The sequence below is a fragment of the Lycium barbarum genome, chromosome 10 (genome assembly GCF_019175385.1).
Source record: "Lycium barbarum isolate Lr01 chromosome 10, ASM1917538v2, whole genome shotgun sequence".
In the NCBI taxonomy this organism is placed as follows: domain Eukaryota; kingdom Viridiplantae; phylum Streptophyta; class Magnoliopsida; order Solanales; family Solanaceae; genus Lycium; species Lycium barbarum.
The window spans coordinates 8,164,545-8,188,074 of record NC_083346.1 but is presented as its reverse complement, the minus strand read 5'-3'; the positions used below and the strand labels follow the sequence as shown (position 1 = coordinate 8,188,074).

Here is a 23,530-nt window from a genome sequence, read left to right as displayed (position 1 = left end):
ATAATATGACTGTGATAATTGCTTACCTAGAACTTTGATCTACCATTCTTCTCCAATTCTAAATAAAAGAGCTGTCTTTTTTATAAAAATTAGTTAAATCATGAAAGCAGTAATTTTTATTGGACCAGTAAGTACCTTAGCTAAGAAAATGAGAAAATAAGTGTTCATTGAATTATTTTATAGGCATTTGATGCTATGCATAAAAAAACTAAACCTGATAGCAAACAAAAGCTACAGAAACAACACAGAATTACATAGATAAACTATACCTAGAATCCCAATTCTTGAATCCAATTCCGTTTATCTCAATGTAGCACACATAAATTTTGCAAGGATAAAGATCGCAAAAGAAATAAGGAGACATCAATAATCTCACTTCTGCGACCAAGCATTTTAGAATTGCGGCCATATAAGTTGAAGCATCAGGAGGATCCAGTTTTTCTTTAATATTGTAGATCCTTGGCCCTTGCAAATTGCTACTCTTTAAGTTACAGAATGTATATATATATATATATATATATATATATACACACTTAGTAGAGGAGTATGAAACTGACAAGAAGTGAGATGAAAGAGTTAACCCTATTATTAGATGAGTTAATCCTATTTAGATTGAATTTATTATAAAAGTAGTGGAGAGAGCTCCTTTAATGTGCCTACTTTAATATGCTGATTTTTTCCTTATTTTTATTAGAATGTATAATTTCATCTTTGTATAAAAATATTATCATAGTAATTTTTGTTTGAAGGATAGAATATTCGTTTAATTTTTTTTTTACAGTCAATAAGGTCACTCAAGTTTTCCCTTTTTTACACGTATAGCTCGTGTCGAGAATAAAAAATTTAAAAGATTACGTAAGAGTCCTAAAAAGTTTTGTTTGAGCAATAAATTAAAAATTGAAGAAGCAAGGATGGTGAATACGGATCTTATATTGCTAGATCAAAGAAAGAAATATTTTGCTATATTAGGTTTATGTTATGAAATATTAAGTATGGATGTCCACCACTCTAGAAATAAATTCCCACTTCCTCCATGATCTCAAAGGTTTAATGGAATGTCTCCCACTTCACCCATGATCTTCCCCACATTCTCATATGTTGAATGTCATATTTATATCTACCCTTTTATATGCTTCTATGCACCACTATAAATAGAGGCATAGGGATTCATATTGTATACACTTGAACACATTTGGATGAATAAGAAATCTCTCCTCTCTTGTCTCTCTATTTCTATTGTTTTCATCCTTTACTATTGTTACTCTTTTAGCTTAATTTACAACACGATATCAGCACGAGTCTCTAACCATTGAGACAGCGTAATCTTTTTCCTAAAGGAGTCGATCTGATTTTCTATCGGTTCAATCTCCAGGGAAACTACAAGGTATATAATAGTGGTTGGCTAATTTTTGTCCACGAATATCATTTTCGGAGTAGAGACAAGTATTCATTCTTTAGCAATCACCATATTATTATCCCACTCGTACTCGGCCAGGTATGTGTCTTATTATGTGTATGACTTGAGTACTCCAGAAAATATATCCCGAGTAAATAACTTGTTTTGACTAAGCAAAAATTTTACCAAGTCTGTTTTATGAATTTTCTAATTAAATTTGCAAGATGCAGTCCCACATAATTTTGACATCTTAAATCCATGTTTGAATAATCAACTATTAAGCATCTACATATGCCTTTATATATTGTATGTTTAGTTTGTTATTCAGCACTTTGCAATTCGTTGGAGATTGTGGATCGGTTAATCAGTTTGTCCAAATCAGTGGATGCGAAAATTATATGTTACCGGTTTTGGATTTGGCTAGTTGACTTAATAGTTTTCAGAACTGTTTGTTTTTCTCTGTGGCAATAAATATATTTTAGCTTTATAGTTCTAGTATATTTTATGTTGATAACTCACATTTACACAATATAATACCCATAAGATAAAAGGAGCAGATTGCCTTTATTTGTTATGAGGCCTCATGAATTGAATTATCCACTCTTTTCTTTTGATTAACATTTTATTTGGACTACAATATGTACTCCGTGTATGCTACTTGATATTTAGTTTGCTCCACGGTATCAAGACTATTTACTTATTTTGGGTGCAATACAACGAAAAAGACAAAATAGAAGATGAAGGTATCTTAGTTCGGCTAGTTTGACGAAATGTATTCCCCTCTGAACGAGAGTCGTTATTATTTTGAAAGTACAGATGAACTGCTTAAATTATATGTTCAGTTACATGCTTAAATATTTTCAATGGCTCATCATGACTAAATATGTTGATTATTTGTAACCATTAAAGGTGATAATATTGTTTAAGGCTCGACGGTGAGCCTCGCTGCACTTTGGGCCATTATGCTATTGGTTTTGGATAAGAAGGTGGATTTAAGTCTCATCACATCAAGAGGATAAGACATCGGGTAAGTCCCGGTGCACCACAATAATATAAGATATTGGGTTCAAGTCCCATCGATTTATAGCGTAACAAGCCTTTATATGGGTAAGACGTTGGGTTTAAGTCCAAATGCACTATAATGATGATATAATGATGACCGACGCAGAATAATATGATTTTGACGAAAAATTATGAAGCCCGCTCCACTGATGAATTTGCTCCATTCTCTTAAGTGAATGTGGAAGCAGTATATGATACGTCTGAAAGATGACAAAATAATTACAATGGTTATACGAATAAACGTGGGCGTGCTAAGGGACAAAATAATAATAGTTATCATTGTGGTAATTATAAAAGGAAGAACACTATGGGTTCTCCAAATAGTCCTTCGAAAGGTGAAGGTAATTTTTATCACCAATATGGTGGTGAAGGTAATTTTTGTCATGTCATCAATATGGTATGAAAGGTCATTGGGCACGCGGTTGTCGTGCAGCCTAACTTGATGAAATTTTATAAATCCTCCATCAAAGCAAAGGATACAATTTCAAAGTGATGTCGAGGTGGGTCTATGAATATGATAAAGACAATAGGCTTATAATGAAAATTTATGAAGTACGTATATATGACTATAGTCCATTCCTTGAACATAATATTGTGACTTGTGATGAGCATCGTGAATGCTCGCCCATTTTGAAAGTGAAATATGAATACATTATGGATAAGGACGTGCTCATGTATAGTTGGATAAATACCACAACTCTCCTCTACGGAAGGTTTGAGAGAAATAAAAAGAAAATATTTTGGCATAAATGGTCATTTAATTTGGTCACGTACTTTTAGTACGTCACAAATATTGTGATGTGTTTTATCATGAATTACCAAAGGGTAAAAACAAGAAATAAATCTTGCTTATAAAGGTTTTGGCCATGACCATAATGACAATTACTCCCCTAAAAGGAGATGTTCACCTTACAAATGGGATTATGAAATGTGTGGTAGTACATAATTAATTGGGAGCTCTGGAAAAGCTAATTTGTTACTACCCGGAGGAATGAAATTGTTCATAATATTGGTGTTGTAGTAAGTCTCAAAAGAAACTTTTTAAGTTTCAAAGGCATTGGCCAAATATGAATTATATTGAGACTATATAAATTATGGGAAGGTTTAATATCTTCATATTACCACAACTATAGCGGGGAAACAAAATGTGTGTGAAATGTTGCCCCATTTTCCTCTGAATTTGTACCACATAAATATAAGCATGATGGAATCACATGCCATGGAGGTTGGCATGACCGGTTGCCCATCCCGGTTCAAAAGTGATGCGAAAATAACTGAGAATTCATGTGGTTATATTTTGAAGAAATAAAGAGATTCTTCAAGAATTCTCTTGTGCTGCTTGTTCTCATGATGAAAAATTGATTAATTTACCAACTAAGGTTGGGATTGTATCCTATGATTTTGGAACGTATAAAAGGTGATATATATGGGCGCAGTCACCTACCATGTGGACCGGTTTACTATTATATGATTTTTAATAGATGCATTTATGTTATGGTCACATGTGCATTTGGTATCAACTTGCAATTTGGTTTTTGCAAGACTGTTTCCTCAAATTGTTATATTAAGAGCACCGTTTCAAACTATGAAATTATGTTGATAATGTTGGTTTATATCAAAGTTGGTTTAGCAGAAATTGTATGCCTCCAATTATAGCTAAACAATTGGTTATGAGAACAAAACTCCCAAAAAGAAATTTGGGATGAGATATGTTATTTAATATTAGCAGCACTTGTACGCATCAAGCCAACAAGTTATAATAAGTTCCCCTATAATAATTGGTTCAGGGTCAGGACCAAATAATTCCCATTTAAAAATTTAAATGTGTGGTATATGATTTAATTGCTCCACCACAACGCACATAGATGGGTCCCCAAATAAGGTTGAGAGGTAAATGTTAGATTACCTAACATTAGGGGGAGGGATGATAAGCGGTTGGAAAATAAGGTATATGTAATGAATTATCTCTGGTATGATCCTCGTTTAAAAGATAATTCAAGTAAATTGCCATACGCATTTGATGACCCAAAAGTGAATATTATATTTTCCTTGCAAATGCTCCAATTAGAATAAAGGATGAGTCTATGGCAATAGACCAATCGGTTCCAAAGGTAAAACTCCTTGAAGAAGGAGAGAAGCAAATGATCAAGATGGTCATAATAATGAGGCAAGTGCTTTAAAAGAGCACCACGACATAATACTTTATAAAACCTTGGAAAAGGTTCAGGTACCTGAAATTGATAAAAAATGAAGAGATCTCAATAAGTTATGTCACATTGGAACCGATATCAAATAAGCGTCGACGGTATCTTTGAAATAATGTAGCGCTTAACATTATAATGGTGATGAGGATCTTGAATTCAAATCTATCAAAGAATATGGACATATATAATGATTGGTCAAATAAAATACGCAGTTCAAGTATATTTTGTTTCACTTGGAAAAATGATGTTTTGGACCTACAGTCCGATGACCTCAAGGTATAATTTCAGTGGGGGTACAAATGGATTCTTGTGCGAAAAGTAAAATGAGAAATAAAAACCGTAAAAATAAAGTACGGCTTGTGCCTTGTGGCATAAAGATTTTTCGCAAAAGTCCTGACATTATTGTATGGAGACGTATGTACTCTCCTGTGGTGGATGCAATGGGGTTTCTTATCAGTCTGACAACATATGAAAATATTTGAATGCGTATAATTCATTGTTGTCAATATGGCTATATAGACAATGAAAGAAAATCCGTAGGGATTTAAATTGGTTTGAAGCATTTGAGGTTTATGAAAATAAAGCTTCAACAAATCTTTATATAGGTCAAAGCGATTCCATTGAGTACCCAATGGTTGTGATGTCGCTAAATATAAATAAACATCATTTTGACCTCATGATAATGATGAATATATTGTATTGCATACTGCAAAAGAAATTATTAATATAGATTTGTTTGTCCTAACAGCTATTATCAAGGTTTTGTTGGTTATGTAAATGCAGGCCATTATTTGTATTATTACATGAAGTTTGGTCTTCAAGCAAGTATTGATTTGCATGTGAGGATACTGCCACACTATGACGTTCGACATGACAGTCAATTGTTGATACTTATACAAAGCAATTCAGGAATGCGTGTCTGGCTGAGATCAATAATTCAATACATTTTTCAATAATATGATGTTTATTTGGAAATGAAAATTTCAACAATATTGTACGAAGCTTGCATAGCTCAATTGAAAGAAGGATATAACAAAGGAGACAAAATACAACACATTCCTCAAAGTTCTTTTCGAGACATGACCTTCAATAGAAAGGTGAAATATGTTTTCAACAAATACGCTCGATTGATAAGTTGACGGACATGTTCACTAAAGCATTGCTAACTTCGACATTTGAGAAGCTGATATACAAGATTTGGATGTGTTGTCTCCAAGAATTAAGTGATACTTTAATCAGGGGTAGTATAATACGCACTGTACTCTTTTTCCCTCAGCTGAGGTTTTGTCCCTAGTTTTCCTAGCAAGGTTTTTAATGAGGCAGCTAGCAATGCGTATTACGAGATATGTGTACTCTTTTTCCTTCACTAGAATTTTTTCCCACTGGGTTTTTCTAGTAAGGTTTTAATGAGGCACATCATCTATTAAGACATGGACATCCAAGGGGGAGTATTATGAAATATTAAGTATGGATGCCCACCACTCTAGAAATAAATTCCCACTTCCTCTATGATCTAAAAGGTTTAATGGAATGTCTCTCACTTCACCCATGATCTTCCCCACATTCTCATATGTTGAATGTCATATTTATATCTACCCTTTTATATGCCTCTATACACCACTATAAATAGAGGCATAGGGATTCATATTGTATACACTTGAATACATTTGGATGAATAAGAAATCTCTCCTCTCTTGTCTCTCTATTTCTATTGTTTTCATCATTTACTATTGTTACTCTTTTAGCGTAATTTACAACAGTTTATCTTTTTCTAAAAGGCGATATCGGGTAGCACAAAATAGATTCATTGCACAAAATTGCTTATTTCTTATCAATCTTTTAAAATAAACATTGCAATTAAAGAGAAACTGAAACTAATCATCTAGATATTATACTCTGCAAAAAATGCATTCAAATATTACATTTGATTTTACAAAGGCAAAAATTTAAATAATGCTATGATCATAAGAATACAAAAGAATTAAAAAACCAAAACATGGAAAATGAAGTTTCCCGATAGGATTTGCTAGAGAAATCGATTACTGTAATAATCCATCAATCGCATAAAATCAAGTTGCAGATGGATTGAAAACATTAAGAAAGAAAAACAAATTTAATTATCTTACAAAATAATTATTCTAACAAACATTGAAGGGTACCTCAGAACGATTGACTATGAACCTACATGATAAGATAAAGTGAAATTGAAAGAAACTAAAATTCTAATGGCGACGGTTGAGGTAAAGTTTGATGATTTTCTCAACTAATGAAGAAGGCAAGATTACGGAGCAAATCAAAAACCCTTAGTTGGGCGGTGAAAAGGTTTACAAGTTTAATTGTAATAATTTATCATTTAATAGAATATCTATTAATATATAGTTAATCACTTTCATCCGTAATTTACTATACTATTTTCTTTATGATTTATAAAGGTGCATTTACATTTTAGTACAATAACATTATATGAATAATTTTCAAGTGAACGATAAAATAGTTTTTCAACTTTTGATGAACATTTTGATAATTCAACTTTTCAACTTAGGGTCTTCCCACTTTTGAAATAGTACGATAATAATGTTGGTTCTTTAGTCCTTTTTTTTTTGGGGGGGGGGGGGGGGGGGGGAGGGAACTTTTACTCAGTATGTTATTCATGGTGTTTTAGTTTATCCCCCATGTTGAGTATTTGAGTTTTTTTTTGGGTCTAATTAGTTTGTGTTTATAGTTTTTCTTTCGATGGTATTTTAATATGCGATTTTTAGCGTTTGACATTGGGATTCAAAATATAAAGAAGTAAAACACACAAAGAAGTTCGGAAGATTTAACACCTACTAGATATACATACACATAATTTTGATCTTGTACATACAATGTTGTTACCCCTAATTCGAGTTTATAGCCCGTTCCGCCCATGTCGTCTAATTCAGTTTATACCTTGTTCTTTTTTCCCAAATAGACCATGGAAATTTGCATTTCTCAATGATTCAAATGTCAAAAAGCATATTTTCTTCTCTCTCTCTCTCATTTTTTTTTCCCATTTTTTTGGATAGAGGATCTCATAATATGGGCTAAAAATTCGATTGTAGTTCTTCTGATCCTAAATTTAGTGTGTTGCCGTTGTGTTTTTACAAAATAATCTTTAATTTTCTACCAGATACTAGTGCAAATCAAAGATGAATAAAACCTGTTGCTTCTTTGAAGTCCTTAAAATAATCTAATTTCCTCAAGAAATGACCAATGAAAAATGAAAAAAGATTCTTCAAAATGTGGTTTGCTTATGTATTAGAAGTGATGTTGCTCAAACTCTCCAAAAATGCCGTTTGGGTGAGTATTAGATCTTTAAGAAACTATACACTTTTTGAGAATTCGACACGAATGTGACAACAATTCTGAAGAGTCCAAATAATACAACTTAGAAAAACGTTTATAGGAATGAGCTTCCTATGATGAGGTAAGCGCTTACATCACGACTAAGATGAGGTAAGCGTTTACATCACGACTAAGATGAGGTAAGCGCTTACATCACGACTATGTGAGACCCAACAAATCTCCCACTTGAAGACTAATTTTAATTTGTCTTCACACTTTGATCGATGCAGCAACTCTTTCCTAGTTTCATACTTCGTGCAGGCCAACTGAAGCTGAGCATAGCTTCAGTTTGTCTATCGTCACTGCCTTTGTCAGCATGTCTGCTGGATTCTGACTCCCTGCGATCTTCTCAAGCACTAGCGCTCCATCTTCCAAAGCTGATCTAATGAAATGGTACCGGAGTTGTATGTGCTTCGTTCGAGCATGGTAGACCGCGTTCTTTGCCAAATGAATGGAACTTTGGCTATCACAATATAACACACTTCCCTCGTGGTCCTGATCCAATTCCCGCAGAAAAGATTGTAGCCACATCATTTCCTTTGTGGCCTCCGTCACAGCAACGTACTCAGCCTCACAACTAGAGAGAGCTACTATCTTTTGCAACTTGGAAACCCAAGAGATTGTAGTACCTCTGAATGTGTAAACATACCCGGATGTGCTCTTTCTGCTATCAATATCACCACCGTTGTCAGCATTAACATACCCTTGCAATCCTGTTTTTGATTTTCGGAAATACAGAGCTGAACTCGAGTTGTCTTTCAAATATATGAATATCCACTTCACAGCCTCCCAGTGTTGCTTTCCCGGATTGCTCATAAATCGGCTGACAACTCCCACTGCATGTGCAATGTCTGGCCTTGTACATATCATTGCATACATAACACTACCGATTGCAGATGCATAAGGTATCTTGTCCATCTGCTTCTTCTCATCCTCGGTTGTCGGCGACTGATCCTTTGACAACCGAAAGTGTCCAGCCAGGGGAGTGCTGACTGGCTTGGCATCATGCATGTTAAACCTTTTGATAACTCTCCTCACATATTCTTCTTGTGATAGTTTGATGCCCTCCTTGCTTCGGTTGATTCTCATCCCAAGGATTTGCTTTGCAGCTCCCAAATCCTTCATTACAAACTCTTCCGATAACTCTTTTTTCAACCGATCAATCTCCTGTAGGTTTGCTCCTACGATTAGCATGTCGTCGACATAGAGTAGCAGTATCATGTACGATTCTTCAAATTTCTTGAAGTAACAACAGTGATCTGCCTCGCACCTTGAAAAATCAGCTTTCTTCGTAAAGCTGTCAAACTTTAAATACCACTGTCTTGGAGCCTGTTTTAGTCCGTACAGAATCTTTTGAAGTTTGCACACCAGATTCTCCTTTCCTTTGACTTTGAATCCCTCCAGCTGTTGCATGTAGATTTTCTCGTCTAGATCACCGTGAAGAAATGCAGTTTTCACATCCATTTGTTGCAGATGTAGATTTTCCTTTGCTACCAGTCCAAGAACAGTTCTGATAGTCACCATCTTGACTACGGGAGAGAAGATCTCCGTATAGTCGATGCCTTCTTTCTGTTGAAATCCCTTTGCAACCAGCCTTGCTTTATAACGCTTGCTTCCATTGGGTTCTTCCTTTATCCGATAAACCCATTTGTTTTGCAATGCCTTCTTATCCTTTGGCAACTCGGCTAACTCCCATGTATGATTTTCCGATAGTGAATCCATCTTATCTTTCATTGCCTGCTCCCACTTGGTCGATTCATCGACTTGCATTGCTTCTTCATAACATTCCGGCTCCCCTCTATCAGTGAGTAGAATGTAGTTGAGGGATGGAGAGTACCTGTGAATCGGCTTCCTGATTCTGGATGATCTACGCAGTTCTGTGATTGGCGTCTGTTGATTTGTTTCAGAATCAGCACTTTCATCATCACCTTCTCGGATTGTTTGTTCCTCTGCCTCGGCTGTACCTGGCTGCGGCTCAGGTGTCGGAAAGTCCCTCAAATCAACTATTTTCGATTCCTTGTCCTGACATTCTGAATTTTTTTGCAACTTGTCTTTGTACAGCACCTCTTCGTTGAAGACAACATTCCTGCTTCGGATGATCTTCCGATTTTGTTCATCCCAAAATCGGTAACCAAGCTCGGTGTCACCATAGCCAATAAAGTAACACTTCTTTGATTTTGGATCAAGCTTGCTTCTAGCCGTATCATCATTATAAACATATGATGAGCAGCCGAACACTTTCAGAAATGAAAGATTTACCTTCTTGCCACTCCAGACTTCTTCTGGAATTCTGAAATCCAAGGGAATTGACGGTCCTCGGTTTATTTTGGAAGGCCACGGTATTGACTGCATCTACCCAGAATGTCTTGGGCAGTCCAGAGTGTATTCTCATACTCCGAGAACGCTCGTTCAATGTTCGGTTCATTCTTTCGGCTATTCCATTTTGTTGCGGCGTTCCAGGAATATTCTTCATTATCTTGATTCCATTATCGGCACATTACCATTTGAAATCACCATCGGTGTATTCTCCACCGTTGTCGGACCTCAAACACTTCAACTTGAGGTTTGTTTCATTTTTGACCATGGCTTTCCATCTTTTGAATACACTAAACACATCGGATTTATTTTTCATAAAATAAGCCCATACCTTCCTGGTTGAATCATCAATGAAGGTCACGTAGTAGTGTGATCCTCCAAGAGAGAGGACAGTGGTAGGTCCCCACACATCTGTGTGCACCAATTCCAGCTTCTCGACCTTCAACTCCCTGCCTGCATTTGAGAAGCTTACTCGCTTTTGTTTTCCGAGAATGCAGCTCTCACACGTATGAAGGTCCACCGTCTTCAGCTCCGGAATTAAGCCATTTGTCACCAACAGCTTCATCCCCTTCTGGCTGATATACCCCAGCCGACAATGCCATAAATCTGTCTTCTTTGTGTTGTCAACCACAACAACAGTATCACGACAGCTAGTCGTCATGTAGAGAGTGCCAATCTTCTTTCCTCGGCCAACTACCATAGCACCTTTCGCCACCTTCCAAGACCCATTACCAAAGTTGAGATCATATCCCTCATCATCAAGCTGACCTACTGAGATCAGGTTTCGCATCAGCTTTGGAACATGTCTAACTTTTGTAATCTTCCACGAGGATCCATTTGACATCTTCAAATTAATGTCTCCCGTGCCAACAACGTCTAGCGGCTCTCCATTGGCTAAATAAACTTTCCCGAGATTCCCAGCCACGTAGTTTGTCATTATATCATGATGTGGGGTGGTATGAAAGGACGCTCCTGAGTCAAGCACCCAAGAGTCTATCGGGCTGTCAACCGATAGCAACAACGCATCGCCAATGTCTTCCGTAGCAGCGTTGATTCCAGCCCCCTTGTTGTCCTCCTTCTTTGGCGCCCTACAGTTCTTCTTGAAGTGACCTGGTTTTCCACAGTTCCAACACTCAAATGTTCGTCCTGGTCTGGATTGACCCCTGCCATTTCTTGACTTCGATCTGCCCCTATTTCGGTTGTAGTTTCTGTCATAATTTCTGCTTCTGTTTTCAACATTAAAAGCAGAACTCGTCGATGCCTCTCCAGAATCTGTCTTGCGCACCTCCTCAGCAAGGATACGATCCCTAACATCGTTGAACTTTAGTTTGTCACTGCCGACAGAATTACTAACCGCTGCTCTCATTGGCTCCCAGCTATTTGGTAGGGATGCCAACAAAATTAGATCTTGTACTTCATCATCGAAATTAATTTTTACCGATGACAAATGATTTACAATGGTATTGAATTCATTTATGTGTGCAGCAACATGAGCATTTTCCATCATCTTTAGATGAAATAGTTTCTTCATGAGAAATACCTTATTATTTACCGAAGGTTTCTCATACATGTCAGACAATACCTTCATCATATCTGCGGTGGTCTTCTCCTTTGCCACGTTGTGAGCAACGTTCTTCGACAGCGTTAGCCGAATGACTCCCAGAACTTGTCTGTCGAGGAGATCCCAATCTGCTTGCTTCATCTCCTCTGGTTTCGGACTCAGAAGTTCATGAAGCTTTCTGCCATATAAATAATCTTCAATTTGCATTCTCCAGAACGCAAAATCTGTACCATCGAATTTACCGATGCCGTGCGTCGTACCATCTTCGCCTCTCATCGTTTCTAAATCACAACACAACCTATTGCTCTGATACCAGTTGTTAGGATTTGAATCCCAAATCCGACCTTTGTAAGCAGGTTCCCAAGAAAGATTGGAGGGTCACAGCTGGACCACTTAAATACCAACCTCCTTAGACAGAACCTACTTACTCCGTGATGTAAGCGAAGAATAAATAGCACACACAGATTTATAGTGGTTCACCCTCAATGTGAGAGCTACATCCACGTTGCTGCTGCAAATCTTATTAAAGAAGAAATATTACAAGTGTTTACAACACTCAACCTCACAACCCCAATCCCAATTCTACTCAAGAATTTTATCACAGAAAATTCTCTCAAAGACCTTCTCTTACTTAGACCTTTCACTAAGAGTATTTCTCTTAGATTTTTTTTTTTCTCTTTGGGATGTGTTTAGCAAATGATCTTGATGTTTTACAAATGAACCATAAGCTGCCTATTTATAGGAATGAATTTCCTATGATGAGGTAAGCGCTTACATCCCGACTATCATGAGGTAAGCGCTTACATCACGACTAAGATGAGGTAAGCGCTTATATCACGACTATGTGAGACCCAACATGAACAGCTACTGAATCAGTGGGTCCGCGTGCTCCACTGATGTAAGGATCTAAATCTGCATCCACAAAGAATGTAGCAAGTGTAGTATGAGTACAAAAACAATACGCATCCAGTAAATATCATTGACTGACACCGTTGAAGTAGTGGCTAGGTTTGATCTTTGAAAACACTTGCTTGGATTTAACTATAAACATTTATAAAATCAAGGGAGATAAAGGTGAAATAGCTCAAGTCAATCAGGTATAGTTTCCCTGCTTTTCAAAAACAGAGACAAACAATGTAAATCAACAAGTTAGATAAAGATGGAATACAATTTAAGGCGATGGCCATGAATGCATCCGGTATACATACATATCCAACAGGGTGTCCGAGAGTATTCATGGGGCACTCGCAAGGTTCATACATCTGTTGAAAGCGTGCAACCCCATCCAACCATAATATATATTCTACAAGCGTGCACCCGATCTGGGGACCTATCAATCCCTAATAATAACATCGTGCAGGCGTGCAACCGAATCCGGAATCTATCAGTCTCCAATAATAACACTGTAGAAAACGCATCTAGGCAACTTCATTATCACATGAGTTCAAGATACCCGAAGTGATCTATCAATAAGCGATCAATTAACAGGATAATCCTTTTTCCGACTCATAGAATGTTTCAGAATTCACATATGGTACCAGGCCAGGCCAGATAGTCACATATATCAACTAAATAATCGGCAAGTTACCCGTACGTGCCACCTGGTACCCGCATAAGTGTTCGTCATCTCAACTATACGGTACCTCCTTTTTCCTTAACCCGCATTAACATGAATTATGTAAACATCCCTCAATTGGAGTTTAGAAAGAAGTCTTAACTTACCTCAATCTGTACCCAAAAACAGAAATGAAATAGCTTTGCCTTTCTTGAGCATCTCTGAACGCTCTCAATCTAGTCAAATAAGACTTTTACATAAGTATACGAGTCCATTGATACTCATATTGACATAAAATTAATCAGTCAAAAATTCAATGAAAAAGTCAACCCCGAGCCCTTGAGGTCAAATCTAGATTTTTAATCCAATATTGTTTTACCCGTAGTCTATAAGTCTTAAATCTCAAATGTCAACCAATTCTATCCGCGAATCGAGTCCTACATTATTAATTTTTCATTCTCTAACGTTTAAGGCAAAAAATCAAAATCCCTAATTTCTTCAACTCAGTCGTGGATAAAAACGGCAAATAATTGAAGGAATCATAGAAAGTACCAAACTGAGGATTAGACACTTACACCCATGTTGAAACAAGAAGAACTCCGCAAAAATTGCCCAGATCTTAGTTCCATAGCTCCCAAAATATTGAAAATACCAAAATCCCGAAATTTGTCTTTAAAATATTATCAAGATATTTTTCTTCTTCACAATCGCAAAAATACTCTTTGCTCTTAGAACAATTTTCGCATTAACTGTCTACCCCCATTTTCCTTCTTCGCTATCCGGAAGAACAATCTCGGCACTAGACAATCAGCAACAACTATTTGCGTTAAAATGATCCTAACTTTCTCATATGCGTCAGTATTCGACTATTCTTGTTGTTATGATTCCGAAATCACGATATAGATCTAATAATCAATCAAAACAAAATTTAAAGCTCATGTGCTTAGTACAGTACCTTCTATGCTTAAAATGTCGTTCAAACATCAAATATGATTGTAACACGATCAAAAGCCTCATCGGATCTAATCAAAACTTGCGGACGAGTCCAAAATCATCTTCCAAACCTATTGAAACTTTCAAATGATGAATGTGAGATTGTCTAGTCAACTTTTTGATGTGGTCAATACTTATTTTTTGAAATTACTAGTTTCTAACTTAAGCGTTCGAATCACTCCTCAGCCTCTCAGCCCCCATCCAAGCTATCCAACTAACTCCCAGAACACCATACAAACCTATAGGAACTTTTAGACCTTGACTCCGAGTCTGTTTACCTAAAATATTGACTTTGGTCAACTTTTTTTTCTTTCCTCAAAGCCTCTCTTTTTTTTTCTCTTCTCCGATACTCATCTAATTGCCTCGGTAACCATGAAACCCGTCCTTACAAGTCATAATTCACATTTTAAGTCTACGTGAAGGGTCTTTCAAGGAAAAGGAGTCTTAATAAATTCTCGTCCTGCCACTAGAAACAAATTACTTCAAACACAAAAAACTTAAGACATTTTACTATTATATTAACACAATAAAGTAAACATAATCATAGTGTGGAAACAAAATTACAGAAGGACAGGAATACCTTTTCCATGGAGTTCTTGTAAAACTTGATATCATCCATTTCCTTCCTCAATCTTAGGCTTCTTCAAAGTATCGCGTGCTTGTTTAATAGCTGAAAAATCATCCACCATCTTCTCCCATGAGCTTTTGCTACTTCCAGTTGTATCCTCTGCTCGTTTCCTCGTGATTACAAGTTCCACAACACGCTTCACTTGTTTAACTGTTTTTGCAACGTAACAGAGAAGTTTCCTGGACTCTGCCTGTGAATTCTCCAAGTATTCCTTCAAAGTGGTGATTTCATTAGCCATATCTTCTTGTCTCTCCTTCATCTTCTCGATTTCTGACTTCAACGTATCGTTGAGATCTCTCTGGCTCCTCAACTCTTCCTCTACCCCGTAATAGTAAGTTTTTTGGCTAAAATCTTTTTGGACTTTCAGATTTTTGCCTCTTCCCTTTACGTTAGTCAACAAGTATTTTTTCCCTGCTTGAAACCAATAATTTTCAAACTCCCATTTTTGAAGTCCAATCAGCTTCTTGAACCCCTGATCAATCATATCATTAACACACATACAGTTGGAATTAATAGGATTCATTCACTGTTGTATTGAAAAATGTACATAGTGATAAAAAAAACGCGGTAACTTACATAGTTATTGAGCTGACAAATGAAGCTTGACATATTGGTATGCTTGAAATATTTGGGTAGAAGCTCGGAGCTAAATTTGATATGATCCAAAATAACGAAACTAGTACCAGATGGACTCCAGCATATGATAGGGTTCGTATTCGGATCCTCCACCATATGGTATGTCTTCGTTACAAAAGCGGGAATAGTAGGTCCCCGTAGTAGTTTTACACCAGCACCATGTCCGTTTTCTCCAGTAGAAAATTGATTGACATTGTTCATTGCCATGTTTCTGTGTTGAGAGAAAGGAGAAGGTTTTTTTTTTTTTTGAAAAACTTTGCAAAAATGTGATGTTTGTTCTTCTTTGTATAGAGTTGATTATAAGCAGATGAAAGTAATTAGCTTTTCTTCTTATTGTATTGACACAAAATAAAATCAGCGCCTTTGATAGATAGTCCTATTTGATTCTACTTGACTTGTCCACATTAACATGCAAATTGAAACTATTCCTTCTTGTACTCTTCTTCCCTGTATCTTTAAGTCCAAAGTTTATTTTATTTTGGTTTTCACCCGGTGTCTGGTACCAGGTGCTCAACTAATCCGAATTCACATCGCGTAAGACCCATTTAACGGAAAAGCTCTCCCTATCAGGTTTTTTTTAATATCCAGGCCTTGAAACCGAAACATTTAGTTAAGGGTGGAGGGATCATGTCCATCCCACCACAACCCTTGGTTGTAAGTAGTATTTATTACTAGTGAAAAGAGAAAGACAAGGAAAAGGCTACTGAAATTAAGAGAGAAGAAACTTGTGTGCTAGGAGTTTCATGGTGTTTTAGTGTATTTGCACTATTGAATAATTGAGTTATTTGTTTCTTTGGCTCTAATTAGTTTGTGTTTATGTTTTTATTTTTATGGTCTTTTTAGGGAGCAATTCTAGCCTATGATATTGAGGATTATATTTATATATTGTCGAATAGTGCCAGAGCTAGAATTTTATTAAGGGGATTTATAATTTAAAAAAGTAAACTGGCAAAGAAATTTCCGATGAACCCCTTGCGGCCCCTAAATCCGGCCGTATCGTTTTTTTTTTTTTTGCAAGCAAATCCACTAGGCTAGGTGCCTAGGACTAGTTTTTATTTATATAATGAAAACAAAACTCAAAGGAAAAAGTACAAGCAAGAGGGGTTTGGCCTTACCTTACTAATCCTATTGAGGTGTAAAAAACCTCTACTGATTAACATGCGTGTAAAAAATAATAAGAAGAAAGAACTAAATATTCTATGATCATCACAGATCTTATAACACACTATTACAAATAATAATAATTAAATGATGAAAAATTAAAATAAGCAAGAACCTAGGGTTATGTTACACCTTGGAAAATTTCGCGCTACCAAGGTCGTAGCCAGCTTAGTATGAGCCGGAGGAAGAGCAAAGTTATGCGAGGATTAAGGAGAAAGGTTATAGTATAAGAGTGTAATAATGACATACATATGACATTTGGGAGACCATATGGGTTGAATTGGTTCATATGTCATTTGCCGAAAAGCCCTCGTTGCTGTAAGTCAGGTGGGGCCCACACGTCGAAGTTTTGTAAAGGACATATGAAGGGATATATGAGTAGTACATGGAAAGTTGATCAAGTCCTAAGAAGGACCCATAAGCCAAATATGGGCATAAGTCATCCAAAAGGACGATTTAATGAAACATTTTCGGATGATCTGACTTGTGGGGGCCAAAACGCCATTATAAATTTGGAATTTGGAAAAACACTAAGAATGAAAGTTGTAGATAATTGAACGATCTTTCCAACCATAGGTTTTGGGACCTCACACGATATTGGGATCAAAATCTATGGCCATTCTACGACAGACTGTCTGAGCAGGGAATTTCTACGGACCATTTGACGGTCCGTAGGAATTTCGACGGCCCGTCAAAATTTTGACGCTCCGTCAAATTGACACAGGCCAGCGTCAAATGGTCACGGTGACTCATACTTGACTGGGCAGTTCTACGGGCCATTTTGACGGTCCGTAGGAATTTTGACGGTCCGTCAAAATTGGCGTAGAATTGCCCGACAGACCAGATTTTAAGTCATTAAAAATGAGACCCAAGTTCATTTATTCATTTCATTTCCACACCACTTCTCTCTAGAAACCTCTAGAATATCCCCACTCTTCATTCACAAGAAAACAAAGGAAATCAACGATCAATATCAAGAATTCAAGTGAATCAAGTGTATGAAATTCATCAAAGTCCATCCAAGCCAAGAAATTTCAAAAGAAGTGAACTAGGGTTTTGGTGCAAAAAGAGTAATACCACTCAAGGCTTATTCCTACACTATCTAAGGTAAGTTTTATGGTATTTACATGTTATTTGAGGTATGGAAAATTTGAAACACTTGGAGTGTAGAAAGATATAGGAAATGGGTCATGAAAGTGTGAATAGTAACATTATTGAGTAAAAGGTTTGGATTGAGTCATGATAATTGATGAATTGTGATTGTAGAAACTTTATAAATGACATTTAGAACATGGGATAGGTATTATATATGAGAAAACGTGATAGTGAGCTATAATCATAATTGTGGAGAAATTGAAGAGAAATGGTGGATTGTGGTCAATGTATATAAATGATGATTGTTGATTGCAATATTGTGAATGTTGTTGTGAGTGTTTGAGAGTTGATATAGAATATGGGAAAAGTTGTAGAAACAAAGGAAATGCTACCCAATTTTCCCTAGAAATAGTAACACGTTCTTATAGCCGATTAACTAACGCTAATGCGAATTCTTTTGAAGGTAGAGACGTGGGGATTGAAGGAGAACAAGCAAGTGATAGAATAGTTAAACGTAAAAGGTATGTGAGGCTAATCCTTTCTTTCTATGGCATGAATCCTATAGCATAATTTTCTTTCCTCTTCATGTGTTCCTATATTTCGGAAAGCTAAAAGCCTATGCCCATAATTAGCTACACAAGACTATCGACGAGTGTTCCATAATGAGATCGGGGAATCACGACCTTACGTCACCCCGATAAAGTATAGTTGTTCTTGAGCTATTATGCATGTACTATTATAAGCACATCATGACGAGCATATTATGATGATGATTATATTACACCGCGCCTATTTGGCCGGGCAGTCACCGCTAAGGCGGGCAGCTATACACACCATGGCCAAATGGCATGGGCAGACACCACTAGTGGGCGGCATGAGTTAATCCCCGGACGCGGGAGGCCTATACGCAGGCTAATATTATGATTATCACACCGATCCGATATGGACGGGCAGCTTATATATTACTACACCGTACCTATATGGGCGGGCAGCTTATACATTATGCATACATGATAGGATGACGAGTATGAGTAAGACAGCATGACTTAATTATCTTATACTTGACAGTCAGATATAGATGTTCCATATTGATATTTCCTTTATGTCATTGTTCTATTTCATTGTTTATGCCTCTCATACTCAGTACAATGTTCGTACTGACGTCCGTTTTCTTTGGACACTGTGTTCATGCCCACAGGTAGATAGGGAGGTGAGCTTGATCCAGATTCGTAGGAGCTGTCAGCTGATTGAAAGCACTCCTTTGTTCCGGAGGTGCTTATGATTATTCTTTTGTGTATATAGCTATGTACATATATTTTTGGGCATGACGGGGTCTTGTCCCGTCCTTATGTTTAGCACTCCAGTAGAGGCTCGTAGATGCGCAGTGTGGGCTAAATGGTCTCACGATTTTGATAGCCTAAAGGCTTGTGTATATAAAAGTATTTTATGTCCTCAATGAAAGATGATTTTCTCATGAGTTGAGTATAATATTGATAAAAGTGCTTTAAATGAGCATGATGGGAAATAGAACGAGCGGTGCTCGGTGGTGAGCCCCGGGTACCCATCGCGGCCCCTAGTTGGGTCGTGACAGGTTAGACACTTGTTTCTTTGAAATTGTGAAATCTTCAAGGTGATATAGCCCGATAGAAGTTAGATTCTTCACCTTGTCTTCTTCCTCCAACCGCTTCAAAACTTCTTGATATTTCATTAATTCTTCTTGTATCTATTGCAACTTGTTGATGTAGTTGAACCTTGTCTCCTTTTGTTTTCCCACTCTCATTGGTAGTTGCCTTAGAACAACATCATCAGACACCTTATCATCCCAGCTATGTTTTCTTACATGAGTTTCTTTGTCTTGAATCCTCCCTTTGTTGCCTAGGTGAAAGATCTCCATCCCTATCCACCTTAGCAAAGCGTTCATCCAGTATTTCATTCTCATCTTCTTCATCGAATATGTCAAATCCCAAATCACCACCAAAAGTTTCCAATGGATCTTCCACTAAAGCTCCAGGCTCATACCTCTTGGCCACTATTCCAATAGGCTTCCTTTTAGTAGGATTATCCATAACCTTCAAATTTTCCGTACCATGTGACACTAAAGCATGAAGAACATTAGTAGGGGTCAATTGGATATTTGGAATACTTACATTCAAAGGTACACTTGTTTGAGCCATAAGCTGCCCCGCGGCTAAAGATGAAAGAACCATGGCACGGCTTGGCACAAATGTCGGAACTACTGGACTCAACTTGCTGCGCATTGGAGGGGATGAGGCCTGTCCCTCATCCTCCATCATGTCCGCCAAACTCTTCACACTTGTACCACCTTTTTGGTCACTTTTCGTTTCAACATTGTTGCTTGAAAGTGCTGGAGTGGAGGCCACAATCTTGTCCACATATGGGTCATTAGTTTCTTCCCAGAGTCATCAAGTTTCTCACCAAATGACTCCATAGACAGAGTAGGGATCTCAAATGCCGAAGTGTTCAATGTGACCATCAACGGCTTTAAGACGGATCGTCTAATTCAGGTTATCTACTGTTTTTTTTAATTATAGATCATGGGAATTTCCATTTCTGGATGATTCAATTATCAAAGGAAATTTTCTTCTTTCTCTCTTGTGGGATTACATTGAATATATGTTGTTGCTTTTTAATATAACATCTCATGATATGGGCAAAAAATTCGATTGTAGTGATTCTGATCCTAAATTTAATGTGTAACCCTTGTGTTTTTACAAATTAATCTTTCAGTTTCTGACAAATACAAGTACAAATTAGATGAATCGAACCAGTTGCTAATTTGCAGTCCTTAAAAATCTAATTTCCTCAAGAAATGGCAATTAAATGAAAAGAAAAAGGATTCTTCAATCTCTGGTTTGCGTATGTATTAGAAGCGATAGTGCTCACTCTTCAAAAATGTCGTTGGGTGCGCATTAGAGTTGCATATCTGGTGGTTCAATTCGGGTTTGAAAGTTATTGGTTAAATTTATCGGTTATCGGTTTGTCGACATGTTAAACTGTTAAAGAACCGTTAAGGTATTGATTATTGGGTTATCGGTTAATCAGTTATTGATTGTTATCGGTTTGGTTATCGGTTTAACCGTTAAGATTTCACACAAAAAAAATTCAAGAAGAAAGAACCCATAAAAAAAATGGCTTGACCTACAACTACATAACAAAAACAAAAAAAAGAACAATAGCACAAAACTTAATTACGGACAATTAACCAACCAAACTAAACTTCCAGTTTAGTCAAGTACCTCTACTAATTCTTACTCTTACCATCTTTGATGGCATTATCTACAACAACTACTTTGAACTTTTTGTACTCATCAAATTCCTTACTAATACTTTTCATTACTGCAACACTTTGTACAACAACAACATAAAAGGCTAACAACATTACTTGCATTAGCTACTGGCTTGACCATAAAAAATGCACCTCATGAAATTGCAGCAACTTTCTCACTAAAAGCTTCACACATGAATTGATATAAAGATCAGGCCACTTGAGAGTTGAGACTAGAGAGAAAAGGGTAAAACTGAAAGCGTCGTTTATGAAATGGAAGTCAAGTAACCCTAGTCCAACTGTCCAAGTGACTTTATATATGAAAGGGGTAAAATTGTAATTAAATAATTAATTATCGGGTTATCGGGTAACCCGATAACAAAATGGCCAAACCGTGATCCGATCCAATAAGCCAATAACCACAGGGCACCACCCGTTACCCAAATCATTGATCCATTAACCCAAACCATTAATCCAATAACCCATTACCGGTTTAAATTATTGGTTTAACCGTTAATATGCACAACCCCAGTGCGTATTGAACGTTGTGCATTTTTTTAGAATAAGACACAAGTGTGACAACATTTTTTGAATGTCCGAGCAGTATAGGTTAAAAGAACGCTTCTATACCAAGTACTAAGTTATTTCTAACAAATAAAAGGAAGAAATAATTGACTTTGGAAAATCATACTACTAAACACACATATATATAGAGTTGATGATAAAAGTTTATATTATGTACATAAATATATAGCAGATTAACTAAATCCTAAACTAATCAACAAAGGGAAGAAAAAAAAAAAGATAAATGAACTCTCCAAGAAAGGCAATATTTGTTGTGGCTGCACTCTTATGTCTTCACTTCTCTCCCTGCCACTAGAAACAAATAACTTCAAACACAAAAAGTTAGATATTACTACTATATTAACACAATAAACTAAACATAATCATACTGTGGAAACCCAATTACAGAAGGACAAAGAATACCTTTTCCATGGAGAACCTGAAAAAAAAAAAAAAAAAAATCATTCACTTCCTCCATCAATCTTAGGCTTCTTCACGATATCGTGTACTAGTTTAACAACTGAAAAATCATCCATGTTTTTCTTCTCCGAGCTGTTGCTACTACTTCCAGCAGTATCCTCTGCTCTATGTTTCTTGGCAATTACATCTCTAACCTCCACAACACGCTTCGTACCAGACTTGATTTCAACTTGCTTAACCGCTTTTGCCAGGAAACAGAGAAGTTTCCTGGACTCTGACTCTGAATTTTCCAAGTATTCCTTCAAAGACGCGATTCCATTAGCAAAATCGTCTTGTCTCTCCTTCAGCTTCTCGATTTCTGACTTCAACGTATCGTTGAGATCTCTCTGGCTCCTTAACTCTTCCTCTACCCCGTAATAGTAAGTTTGTTGATTAAAATCTTTTTGGACTTTGAGATTTCTGTCTCGTCTCTTTATGTTAGTCAACAAGTGTTTTTTCCCTGCTTGGAACCAATAATTTTCAAACTCCCATTTTTGAAGTCCAATCTTCTTGAACCCCTGTTGAATCATATAGTAATAAATACATATACAATTGGAATTAATAAGATTCATTCACTATTGCATTGAAAAATGCACATGACAATCAAGAAACGGAGTAACTTACGTAGTTGTTGAGTTGATAAATGAAGCTTGACATATTAGTATGCTTGAAATATTTGGGTAGAAGCTCGAAGCTAAATCTAATATGATCACAAATAACGAAACTAGTACCAGATGGACTCCAACTGATCATAGAGTTTGTATTCGGATCCTCCACCATAGCATATGTCTTCGTTATGAAAGGGGGTATACCAGGTTCGCGTAAAAATTTTGCACCATCGCCACAGCCATGTTCATTTTCTCCAGCAAAAGATTGACTGATGTTGTTAAATGCCATGTTTCTTGTGTTGAGAGAAAGGAAAGTTTTTCTGAGAACTTTTGCAGATGAGTGATATGTGTTGCTTGTATTGAGTTATAAGCAGATGAAAGTAATCAGCTTTTTCTTTTTATTGTACATTGCCACAAAATTAAATCTGGGCTTTTGATAGATGGTCCTATTTGATTCTTACTTGACTTGTCCTTAGTAACATGCAAATTGAAACTATTCCTTCCTGTACTACTGTTGTAGTCTCAGTACCATTATTTCAACCTGTTTTTCTCTAAGTTATTTACTGGCTTAATTAAATATTAACAGTATGATTGATCTAAATGTTGCTATCAACAATGTTCTACTAAGTCCAATTTATTT

The 23,530-nt window shown here is 36.6% G+C and overlaps 2 protein-coding genes across 2 annotated transcripts; both read right to left on the bottom strand.

Annotated features, from left to right (window-relative positions):
- Positions 1-15,064: 15,064 nt before the first annotated feature.
- LOC132612680 (heat stress transcription factor A-9-like) lies at positions 15,065-15,924 on the bottom strand. The gene is made up of 2 exons (XM_060326792.1): positions 15,658-15,924; positions 15,065-15,553 (listed from the first exon to the last, which is right to left on the bottom strand). The coding sequence occupies exons 1-2, from the start codon at positions 15,922-15,924 to the stop codon at positions 15,065-15,067; spliced, it is 756 nt and encodes a 251-aa protein (XP_060182775.1).
- A 6,360-nt stretch (positions 15,925-22,284) lies between these two features.
- Positions 22,285-23,179, bottom strand: LOC132612679 (heat stress transcription factor A-2-like). The gene is made up of 2 exons (XM_060326791.1): positions 22,907-23,179; positions 22,285-22,800 (listed from the first exon to the last, which is right to left on the bottom strand). The coding sequence occupies exons 1-2, from the start codon at positions 23,177-23,179 to the stop codon at positions 22,285-22,287; spliced, it is 789 nt and encodes a 262-aa protein (XP_060182774.1).
- Positions 23,180-23,530: the final 351 nt, after the last annotated feature.